At 58.7% G+C, this 12175-nt stretch overlaps 2 protein-coding genes across 2 annotated transcripts; both read left to right on the top strand.

The window, feature by feature from the left end:
- Positions 1–2261: 2261 nt before the first annotated feature.
- mych (myelocytomatosis oncogene homolog) lies at positions 2262–6872 on the top strand. Its single transcript, XM_052031357.1, has 3 exons — positions 2262–2317; positions 4015–4539; positions 5238–6872. The coding sequence occupies exons 2-3, from the start codon at positions 4023–4025 to the stop codon at positions 5771–5773; spliced, it is 1053 nt and encodes a 350-aa protein (XP_051887317.1). The 5' UTR covers positions 2262–2317; positions 4015–4022; the 3' UTR covers positions 5774–6872.
- Positions 6873–6990: 118 nt separating this feature from the next.
- Positions 6991–7518, top strand: LOC127579059 (uncharacterized). The gene has a single exon (XM_052031690.1). The coding sequence runs from the start codon at positions 6991–6993 to the stop codon at positions 7516–7518; it is 528 nt and encodes a 175-aa protein (XP_051887650.1).
- The last annotated feature ends 4657 nt before the right edge of the window (positions 7519–12175 follow it).

The following is a 12175-nucleotide window of genomic DNA, read 5'->3' as shown; positions in this document are numbered from 1 at the left end:
GTTTTCAGAAGGGCTTTGACAAAGTGCCACATGAGGCTGCTAAACAAGATAAGATCCCATGGTGTTAGAGGTAAGGTACTAGCATGGATAGAAGATTGGTTAACCACCAGAAGTCAGAGAGTGGGGATAAAGGGGTCCTTTTCAGCATGGCTGCCGGTGACTAGTGGAGTGCCGCAGGGGTCAGCCTGGGACTGCACTTCTCATTTTGTACATAAGTGATCTGGACGAAGGAACTGATGATACTGTGGCTAAATTTGCAGACAATACCAAGATAGGTGGAGGGACAGATAGTGTCATGGAGGCAGGGAGTCTACAGAAGGACTTGGACAGGTTGGGAGAGTGGGCAAAGAAGTGGCAGATGGAATACAGGAAAGGAAGTGTGGGCTTATCCACTTTGGTAGGAAGAATAAAGGTGTAGGTTATTTTATAAACTGAGAGAGAATTCAGAAATCAGAGGTGCAAAGGAACTTGGGGGTCCAAGTGCAGGATTCCCTCAAGGTTAACTTGCAGGTTGAGTCAGCGGTAAAGAAGGCAAATGCAATGTTAGCATTCATTTCGAGAGGACTAGAATATAAAAGCAAGGATATTCTGCTGAGGCTTTATAAGGCATGGGTCAGACCGCATTTGGAATATTGTGAGCAATTTTGGGCCCCATATCTAGGGATGTGCTGGCTCTGAAAAGGGTCCAGAGGAGGTTCACAAGAATGATCCCAGGAATGAAAGGCTTAACCTGTGAGAATGTCTCTGGGCCTGTACTCAATGGAGTTCAGCAGGATGAGGGGAGATCTCACTGATACCTACTGGATACTGAAATGCCTGGATAGAGTGGATGTTTCCGTTAGTAGGAGAGTGTAGGATCTGAGGGCACAGAATAAAGGGATGTCCCTTTAAAACTGAAATGAGGAGGGATTTCTTCAGTCAGAGGGTGATTAATCTGTGGAACTTGTTGCCCCAGAGGGCTGTAGAGGCCAAGTCATTGGGTGTTGTTAAGGCAGAGATTGATAGGTTTGTGATTGGTGAGGGGGTTATGGGGAGAATGCGGGAGAATGGGGTTGAGAAAAGAAATATCAGCCACGATTGAATGGTGAAGCAGACTCGATGGGCTGAATGGCCTAATTCTGTTCCTATATCTTATGGTCTTACTATAACGTTGCTGTGAAGTACCTTTGCTCAGTTAAAGCTGCAATGTAAAAGCAACCTGTTGTTTTTGACTCTAACCAAGAGTACATATTCAACCTGTTCTTGCTGTGGAGACCACAGCTGTAAACAAATCTGGTGGGAATCCCCACAGATAAACGGCTGCAGCCTTTCTGAAATTGGATTTATCCAATCTGCCTACCTCTTCTCAAAATGACATTCAGGAACTTCCTTTATTGTTAAAACACTCACTGAAAATTGTTCCTCTTCCAGCGGTGAGCAGTTTCAGGCAAAAGGTCAAGTCGGAAGAAAGAATTTGCATTTAAACAAAATGTTTGGTGAACACGTCAGTGACAAATAGAATCCATCACTAATTTACAATATTAAGCTGAAGTTCTAAGGCAACTGATTCACACCCTCTCCCCGCCTCTTCTACCTTCAATTTATAACAGAGAATTTTATCTGTGGTCTAACCAAGGTTTAACACAGCTTCTCCGTGCACTGCACCCCGAGAAACATTTACATTTAATGATTCATCACGCTGGGGACAATGTGGTCCTGACCACTGCCCTTCTCCAGCACTTGGGTTTTCATTTTCCAAGAATCGCCATTTCTCGGGGACTTTCGGTTTATTTGCCGCTCAGAGACAGGGGTAGGGGTAGGGGCAGGGGAGGGGTCGGGGACAGGGGAGGGGGGACAGGGGGTCCAGGCTATCTGGGCTGGAGCGTACACCGGAGCTGGTGTTAACCCCCTGCCCCCTCCCCACACCCACCTCAGTCACTCCGGTGGGGCCGAGTTCCCAGTCTCGCCGGACAGGAGGAGGGGCTCGGGTGGGTAGGGGGATGGTGTTTGTCGCGGGGAGATTGGCGGCGGGGGTGGGGGGACGGTTCCGGGGGGGAGCGACCCCGGTGTGGTCGGGGGGGGGGTTGGGGAAGCGGCCCTGGGGGGGGTGGGCGCGGTGTCCCGGGAGGTCGTCCCGGACACTCGGTGACCCCACACCCGGGGCATCGCGCCCGTTCCCCCCAGTCCTCTGGGAGCCGCGGGCGGGGCGGGGACGGCCCGGGGGGAGGGGTCGGGGCTCGGACCGCCCCCCCCGGGCGGGGTTTGGGAGCTTTTGGCGCGAAGGGAGCCGCAAATAAAGAGGGGGGAGCGGCGGAGGCCCGGAGAGCGGAGCCGGACGGTGAGTTAGTCCCCTCTGTCCCATCACCCCCACACCCCCCGCCCCATCCCCCGGACCCCTCAACACCCCCCGCCCCATCCCCCGGACCCCTCAACACCCCCCGCCCCATCCCCCGGACCCCTCAACACCCCCCGCCCCATCCCCCGGACCTCCCCCCGGAGCCCAGCGCCGACAGATACCCCGCCGGGGGGTGGACCCACGGGGCCACGGCTGGAATGTTTGGTCAGTGGCCGGAGGGAGACGATACTGGCCCAGTGATGGGCTGAGCGGCCTCAGGAGCCGCCCAGCGGTTCAGGCACATCTGGCGCTGCCAGAGGTTGGACGTGGGGGGTTGTGGGGGTGTCCGGTTGTCCATTAAGGTTCACCGTCCAACCCGGGGGGGAGTGACCACCCCTTGGGTCAACGGTCACCACTGTCCGGGCCGACGGTCACGGACCCCGGTGCTGGGGGGGGGGGGGCGCCAGGGTTTGGCCCCGGGGGTCTGTCCCCCTCCCCCGGTCCCAGCGGAGACCGAGCGGCGCCGGGACCCGAGCTGCCGGCGGGAGGTGATCGCGGGGGTGAGGGGAGCGCCGCGGGGGTGGGGGGAGGTCTGGAGTTGAGTCTTGCTGTGCCGATGGGGGGGGGAGGTTGACGCTGCCCCTCCCCCTCTGACGGGGAATTGGAGCAGCCAATGAGGAGGTTCCCGTCACGTGATCCTGCGGCCCCGGTCCGGGAACTTCCCCCACCCCTCCCCCCCAACCCCCCCACCCCTCCCCCACCCCTCCCCCACCCCTCCCCCCCACCCCTCCCCAACTCCCCCACCCCCCCCCCCCACCCCCCCCCCCCCACCCCCCCCCCCACCCCCCCCCCCCACCCCCCCACCCCCCCCCCCCCCCCCCCCCACCCCCCACCCCCCCCCCCCACCCCCCCACCCCCCCCCCCCCCCCCCCAACCCCCCCACCCCCCCACCCCCCCCCCACCCCCCCCCCCACCCCCCCCCCCCCCCCACCCCCCCCCACCCCCCCCCACCCCCCCCCCCCCCCCCCCCCCCCCCCCACCCCCCCACCCCCCCCCCCACCCCCCCCCCCCCCCCCCCCCCCCCCACCCCCCCCCCCCCCCCCCCCCACCCCCCCACCCCCCCCCCCCCCCCCCCCCCCACCCCCCCACCCCCCCCCCCACCCCCCCCCCCCCCCCCCCCCCCCCCACCCCCCCCCCCCACCCCCCCCCCACCCCCCCCCACCCCCCCCCCACCCCCCCCCCACCCCCCCACCCCCCCCCCACCCCTCTCCCCCAACTCCCCCCAATTCCCCCACCCCTCTCCCCCAACTCCCCCCAATTCCCCCACCCCTCCCCCCCAACTCCCCCACCCCTCCCCCCCAACTCCCCCACCCCTCCCCCCCAACTCCCCCACCCCTCCCCATCCTCCCCCCCAACTCAACCCCTCCCCCAATTCCCCCCACCCCACCCCCAAACTCCCAACCCCCCACCCCACCACTGCCCCCAGCCCCCAACTACCCCCAACCGCCCCTCCCCCACCCCTCCCCCAATTCCCCCAACTCCCCCCAAGCCCCCACCCCAACTCCTCACCTCTCCCAACCCCTCCCCAACTCTTCCCACCAACTTCCCTCCAACCCCCCGACCCCTCTCCCACTCATGCCCACCCACCCCTCCCCCCCCCCCCCCCCATGAGCCCGACCTGACCCTGCCTTCTCTTGCAGCTGTGACCATGCCCCTCAGTGCCCCTGCTGCCCGGGAGGTGGAGCTGCAGCTACTGCTGGAGGGGGAGGCGCTGGGGTGGGGCCGGGGCTGTGAGGACCTGCTGCCCACCCCTCCCCAGTCGCCCAAGGACCAGATGCTGCCCTCCAAGGCGGAGCAGTTGGAGCTGGTGTCGGACCTGCTGCTGGAGGACGAGGATGTGGGGCAGAGCCTCCTGTGGGGTGTGGAGGCCGGCCTGGCCCAGGACCCTGTGTGGGGCAGCCTGGCCCAGGACCCTGTGTGGGGCAGCCTGGCCCAGGACCCTGTGTGGGGCAGCCTGCTGGCCCAGACCGAGCTGGACTGGCTCACTGACTCCCTGCCCGTCTCCGGCTCCCTCATGGCAGAGATCGAATCCCAGTTCTTCCAGGCTCTCGGGGGTCCGGTGCCAAGGCTCAGCGCCTCCCCACAGCCCGGGGTGGATGATGCAAGTTTGGACAGCGAGTCTCCGTTCCCACTGGACGGCCTTTCTTCACACTCCACTGACTCAGGTACGAGCTAGATGGGCTGAAGGGCCTGTTCCTGTGTAGCGTCTGTTATTAATGTGTTCTGGCTGCAGTCCCAGGGAGGTTCTCGCCGTCACACCTCACACCTCGAGGTCCCGATGGAGGTGCGATCCCCAGTACAAGGGCTGCCCCCACCTCATGGGATCTTCCTGCCCTGGAACACAGCAGCTGTGGAGACCCTGCCCGGCTGCGGGTCATTGACACTCCCTCCCTGGAGAAGAGGGGAGGTCCTCACCAACAGGATCCCACCCACCCACCCACCCTGCCTGGGCTCCCATCACCCGAAGGATGGTGTCTCTGTGTGGGGCACACTGCTCCTTCACCCAGGTCTTGTGTCTCGTTTCTCCCCACGGGCAGCAATGAGGCGCAGACCCTGCCACCTTCACCGGTGTCCCTGGGACCATCCCGGGAGGATCCAAGTCCACTGGAGCATCTGTGGCCATGTCCGGTGTGGGTGTCCTGCTCCAGCCGCCAACACATGGCCATTGGGAAGAATGGACAGCGACCAGGGACACGGTTACAAAACGAGGCCGGGGATCGGGCAGGTTTGCCCACCGAGCCCCTCACTCTGTCCAATAGACTGAGTCCCCAGTCACCCGGTCTTGTCAGGCGCAGGACGGAGGGAGGGATCCCTGCTTCGCTACGTTGAGAGAGCGCCTACTAACCTGCCTGTGTGCTTGCAGATGAGGAGGTTGACGTGGTGAGTGTTGAGAAGCAGTCTCCGGTGGGGCGGAGTGACGAGCGTGTAGAGGTGACTCCACCAGCGACCCGCTCACAGACCCTGCCCCACATCAATCGCTGCAGCCTGGCCATCCAACAGCAGCACAACTACGCTGCTCCCTCACCCCTGCTTCCTGAGGATCTGCCCCTCCCAAAACGAGCGAGAACAGACGGCTACCTGCGCACTGCCAAGACCACCAGCTCGAGCCCCGGCCCAAGGGCTGTGGGTGCAGAGGAGGAGCGTAGGAGGACACACAACGTCCTGGAGAAGCAGAGGAGGAACGAGCTGAAGCATTGCCTGCTGGCCCTCCGCGACCAGCTGCCAGAACTTTCCACCAACACCAAGGCTTCCAAGGTGGTGATCCTGCAGAAAGCCACTGAGCACATCGGCCGGCTGCAGAGGGAGCAGCTGAAGCTGCAGACCGACAGGAACCGGCTGCAGAGAAAGCAGCAGCAGCTTAGACACAAACTGCAGCAACTCCACAGGGCAGCCAAATAGAACAACGAGTGCAGTTGGCCCAAGCTTGCACCCACAGCGAAGGAGCTGCACTCTCCTGCCAGACCTCTTCGTTAACTACTGCTCCATGTGGTCACAGAATGTTTGGGGAAGCTGCCTCACCTGGTGCTGGGCTCAGGACTCCTGACCTGCGCTTCCCGAACCGTTTGCTGTCCTGTCAACAAGGCACGTTTGCGGGAGTCTGTTCTTTCCAGGCAGGGATCGAGGAGAGGAAACTGCCCCGGGTTCTCTGCCCAGAAACATGATGTGGATTTTATTTGTACAGTTATCACTTGCCTTCTTTATTTGTGCCACTGCTTTTCCAGGCTTTTTGAGGAGAGCTCCTGGAACGTTTCAATATTTACGTGGGGATGCTTCCCGTGTCTACAGTTGTGATGCTGTGTTATTTTAAACTCTGGTGCCTCAGGCACTGCTGGGGGAGTTTCACACGGCATTCCCTGCTGTTCTCCAGCTGCAGATGTTAACAGGGACCAGTGCTCTTGTTCAGGACTCATTCACCACTGCCCCCACCAACCAGGTCCTGTTGTTTACCATTCACTGAGTGTCAGCAGCTCCGTCCTCCCTGGGTGTGAGGAGGATGGATGTACAGCTAAAGCCCCCTGACCAACTGACCACCAGCATTTCCACCCCACAGCCAGTGGCAGTCTCTCCCCGACCAAAATGGCCAACCATCCGCTCCTGGGCTCAGGTTGCTGGTCAAGGTGAGGTCTTGTCTCCTGAGCAGTTGGTGTTGGGGCAGGAGGTGCACCATCCGGGCACAGACTGGGTCAGAGGGTGGTTGTGGGACCGTCCTGGAGTGGACCTGAGTGACCACAGCTCCTGTACCAGAATAGGTTTAATGTGATTTTGCTGCTGATAATTTACCTTCAGGTTCTGTGCTGGTTCTGCTGCGATCAGTTTGAGTTGTTATTGCACAGACTTTGTGGGACCTATTCTGAGCTTTAAGTTATTTGTGTTCCTCTCTGAGCACCTTGGGGTGTGGTAACCGATGTTTATTTGTTCTACAAAGCACTTTCTGTTTGGCAACCTTGTCACCAACTATATCAGTGCTTCACAATCAAATAAAACTGCTAAAGTTTAAAGGAAGTGAGTTTGCAAACGTTTGTGCCTGGTCTCCCCAGGGTGGCCAACTGGTTGTGTTTCATGGAAGTCATGCATTCCTGTAGCACCTTTTCCATCCAGGATGGCTCATGCGGCCGATGAACAGGGGACATGTGACCTCCAGTTGCTGCTGCAAGTCCCACGGGGTGATCGGTGGTGAACAGGGCCTGACTCAGCCCAGCATCTCCCAGCCCGGCCCAGGGCCCGTCGCAGCATCTCCCAGCCCGGCCCAGGGCCCGTCGCAGCATCTCCCAGCCCGGCCCAGCCCAGGGTTCAGCTCAGCAACTCCCAGCCCAGCATCTCCCAGCCCGGCCTGGCCCAGGGCCCAGCCCGGCCTGGCCCAGGGCCCAGCCCAGCATCTCCCAGCCCGGCCCAGGGCCCGTCGCAGCATCTCCCAGCCTGGCCCAGCTCAGCAACTCCCAGCCCAGCATCTCCCAGCCCGGCCTGGCCCAGGGCCCAGCCCAGCATCTCCCAGCCCGGCCCGGCCCAGCCCAGCATCTCCCAGCCCGGCCCGGCCCAGGGTTCAGCCCAGCATCTCCCAGCCCGGCCCGGCCCAGGGCCCAGCCCAGCATCTCCCAGCCCGGCCCGGCCCAGGGCCCAGCCCAGCATCTCCCAGCCCGGCCTAGCCCAGGGCCCAGCCCAGCATCTCCCAGCCCGGCCTAGCCCAGGGCCCAGCCCAGCATCTCCCAGCCCGGCCTGGCCCAGGGCCCAGCCCAGCATCTCCCAGCCCGGCCTGGCCCAGGGCCCAGCCCAGCATCTCCCAGCCCGGCCTGGCCCAGGGCTCAGTTCAGCAACTCCCAGCCCTTCCACCACCATCAATGCTGTCCTTACCTGCACCTCCTCCGTTTCCTGCACGTCTACCTTCACCTCCCCTCCCCCGCAACATAACAGGGACAGGGTTCCCTTTGTCCTCACCTACCACTCCACGAGCCTCCGCATCCAACACATCATTCTCCGCAAACTCTGCCATCTCCAAAAGGATCCCACCACCAGGCACATCTTCCCCTCACCACCTCCCTCTCTCCACAACTCCCTTGTCCACTCATCCCTCCCCATCGATAACCCTCCCGGCACTTATCCCTTCAACCGCACTAAGTGCTACACCTGTCCCTGCACCTCCTCCCACACCCGGGGCAGGGTGGAAGTTGGAGGCAAAGTTGATGAAATTGACGAGCTCAGCAGGTGGCAGGAAGCAGCCCCAATGCAGTCGTTAATGTAGTGGGAAAGAGTTGGGGAACGTTCTGTTATGACAGTCTGTGGGGTCCTGGTTCAGACTCCCCAGCCAGAGGTTCTCAGTGAAGTCCGTTACCGGACAATCCTTCACACTCCTGGACTCCAACAGTGTGACCCTCCCTCAGTACTGCCCCTCCCACAGTATGACCCTCCCTCAGTACTGCCCCTCCCACAGTATGACCCTCCCTCAGTACTGCCCCTCCCACTGTGTGACCCTCCCTCAGTACCACCCCTCCCACAGTGTGACCCTCCCTCAGTGGAACCCTGAAGCAGCCTGGTCAGCTGAACCAGTCAGAAGCTGGTCACCACTGCATTTGTGGGTTGATTGTTACGGGGGAGGGGAGGAGGGGAGGGTGGGTAATGTTCTCACTCAGCGGCTGCTTGTGTCTGGAGCTTCAACTTGTCAGCACTGGATGAGGAAGTGACAGACTTGTGGGCAGACAACTCATCCTGCATGGATACAGCTCTTCAGAGCAGCAAGGCCGATCTACACCGATCCCATGACCGAGCGCCTGGTCTGTGGTCCCCTCTGACTTGGTGGCTCTAGTGCTGGTGCAGATGTTGAGGGAGCCTGCCTCCACCACCCCATCAGGCAGTGTGTTCCAGGTCCCAACCCCCATCTGGGGAAACATCACTCTTAGTCTTCAGCTGAACCCTCTGGTCTGAGGCACCTCTGTCACTGGGAAGGGTTTCTCACCATTCACCTCATTTATCTCCCTCCTAAACTTGTACACTCTATCAGGTTCCCCTCTCCGTTCCATGGAAAGCAACCCCAGCCCCAGTCTCTCCTCATAACTGAACCGTTCCCTCCCAGGCAACATCCTGGTGAATCCCCTCTGCACCCTCCCCGGTGCAGTCACCTCCTTCCTACAGTGTGGCAACCAGAACTGCACGCAGTGCTCCAGCTGTGGCCCAACCAATGTTTTATCAATACCTCCCTGCTCTTGTATTCTGTGTCCTAGCTAATGAAAGCAAACCATACGCCGCCTTCACTGGCCTATCTACCTGTGCTGCCAGCTTCAGTGATCTTTGGACACCAAGGTCCCTCTGTTCCTCAATACGTCCTGGGGCCCTGCCATTCATGGTGTAGGTCCTAATCTCGTTCGTCCTCCCAAAATACATCACCTCACACTTAGCAGGATTAGATTCCACCTGCCACTGTTCTGCCTGTTTTACCAACTGATCAATATCATTCTGTAGCCTTAGACTCTCCTCACTATCAACAACACCATCAATTTTTGTGTCATCTGCAAACTTACTAATCATACGTCTTACATTTGCACGTAATATGTTAATGTATAAAGAACAGTTCAGCAGAGGACCATAATGTTGTTCCAAACTAATTAAACCAATGACACCTAATGCCTTCTGCCTGCCCACGGACCATCTCCCTCCATTCTCTGCACATTCACACACCTATCTGAGAGCATCTTAAATGTTTCTATTGTATCTGCTTCCACCCCCTACCCCTGGCAGCACGTTCCAGGCATTCACTGCTCTGTACAAAAAAACTCACCAACATACAAACAGCAAAGGTCCAGCACCGATCCATAGCACCGTGCTGGTCATGGCCTTCCAACCACAGAACCAGCCCTCACCCATCACCCTCCACCTCCTGTCACTCACCTCATTTTGAATCTAATTTGCCAACTTGCCTTGGGTCTTATGGGGTCCTCCCTTTTGGACCAGCCTTCCTTGTGGGACCTCCTTACTGAAGTCCATGTAACCACGTCACCCACACTCGATATATTCATCAACAAACTCAACTAAACTGGTTAGACTGGATCTCCCAATAACAAATACATGCAGATTATCCCCAATCAATAACTTTCCAAGTGTAGGTTAATCCTGTCCCTCAGAATGTCTTCCAATAATTTCCTGACCAACAAGCTGTCTTATCCCTGCTGCTCCTCTTGAGTACAATTACAATGTTTGAAGAAGTTTGAGAGAGTTCAGAAAAGATTCACAAGGATAGAACATCAAACAGTCCAGCACGGGACAGGCCATTCGGCCCTCGATGTTGTGCCAATCCTGATGCCAATTTGTACTAAGTGTCCTCCTGTGTATCATCCACATCCCTCCATTCCCTTCATAGTCATGTGTCTATCTAAAAGCCTCTTAAATTCTACCCTGGGGAAAAGATTCTGACTGTCTACCCTATCTCTGCCTCTTACAATTTTAAAAACCTCTATCAGGTCTCCCCTCAGCCTCCGAAGCTCTCGGGAGAACGACCCAAGTTTGTCCAAAATTGCTCATACCCTCTAATCCAGGCAGCATCCTGGTGAACCTCCTCTGCACTCTCTCCACAGTCTCCACATCCTTCCTGTAACGGGGCGACCAGAACTGCACCCAATACTCCAAGTGTGGTCTGACTAAAGTTTTATTCAGCTGCAGCATGACTTCCTCACTCTTATACTCAACGCCCCGACCGATGAAGGCAAGCATGCCATGTGCCTTCTTGACCACCTTATCCACTTGTGTAGACACTTTCAGTGAATTATGGACCTTAGTGTAGATAGGCAGGATGGTCGGCATAGACACAATGGGCCGAAGGGCCTGTTTCTGTGCTGTACTTGGTCTTCCATTTATCTGACACCTTGCCTCAGGTCAGTGAAGATTTAATTACCTCCATCGGGGCCCCAGCAAGCTCCTCCCTTGTCTCTCTCAGCAGCCTGGAATACATCTCATCAGCCCAGAACAGTGCCTTTCACTCTGCTGAGACCTCCAACACCGCCTCCTTTGTAATCTTAACGTGCTCTAGAATTTATTGACCCAACTGAAATCTTCAACTGCAGCGTCTTCTTCCTTTGTGAATACAGGTGAGAATGACCCACACTGGGCCTTGCCCGCAGCATGTCCGTGCTGTTGGACGGTTGTGTCGTACAACACAGGAGCCAGAGAGCCGAGCAGGTCCGTGCTGCTCCCCATGGAGCGAGCCGCAGCCCTGATTTCATTTCCCCGTACCCCGGCATCTAATTCTCTATCACAAGCACATTGATTCTTTTACCACTCAGGTGACAATTTACAGCAGCTGATTTACTGACCCGCACGTCCCTGGGATGAGGGAGGAAACCGGAGCACCCAGGGGAGACCCACGCGGTCACAGGGAGAACGTGCAAACTCCACACAGGCAGCGCCCGAGGTCGGGGTCCTGCACAGGTCAGCAAAAGATCCAGGTGTTGTCCATTACATCACAGGAACAGGCCCTTCAACCCACCACGTCTGTGCTAAACATGACCTCAATCTAAACTAATCCCATCGGCCTGCACATCCCCTGCCCGTTCATGTGTCTGTCCGACTGCCTCTCTAATGCCACCATCGGATCTGCCTCCACCACCACCCCAGGCACCCACCATTCGCTGTGTAAAAAAAACTTGCCCTGCACATCTCCTGTGAACTTTCCCCTTCTCACCTCAAATGCACGTCCTCTAGTATTTGACATTTCCTCTCGAGGAGAAAGACTGACTGTCGACCCTATCTGTGCCTCTCATAATCTTATAAACCTCTAACATGTCTCCCCTCAGCTGCCGCCGCTCCAGCCCAAACTTGTCTAACCTCGCACAGCTCATACCCTCTAATCCAGGCAACATCCTGGTGAACCTCTCCTGCGCCCTCTCCAAGCCTCCAAACACTCCCTGTAACAGGGCAACCAGAACTGCACACAGTGCTCCGTGTGGTTTGACCAAAGGTTTATACAGCTGCAACGTGACTTCCCGATGTAAGGAGAGGGTTGGGGGGGGGGGGGGGGGGTGGATGTGTGTGGGGAGTGTTGAGCAAGTTGGACCAGCACTCACTGGGGTTCACAGGACTGAGCCCTGTGTCACCAGCTGACCCACTGGACGCGTCTGCAGCCGGGTCACCGAGAGGTCAGTTGGGACAGTGGCCCACATCCCCTCCCTCCCATCTCCCCTGCCCTCACTCCCCTCCCTCTCCCCTCACCTCCCCTCACTCCCCCCTCCTCTCCCCTGACTTCACACCCTCCCCTCACTCCCCCTCCCCTCCCCACTCCCCCCGCCCTCACTCCCCTCACCCCCCTCCCCTGCCCTCACT

The sequence above is a fragment of the Pristis pectinata genome, chromosome 16 (assembly GCF_009764475.1).
Source record: "Pristis pectinata isolate sPriPec2 chromosome 16, sPriPec2.1.pri, whole genome shotgun sequence".
Taxonomy (NCBI): Eukaryota; Metazoa; Chordata; class Chondrichthyes; order Rhinopristiformes; family Pristidae; genus Pristis; species Pristis pectinata.
This window is presented reverse-complemented; position numbering and strand designations above follow the sequence as displayed.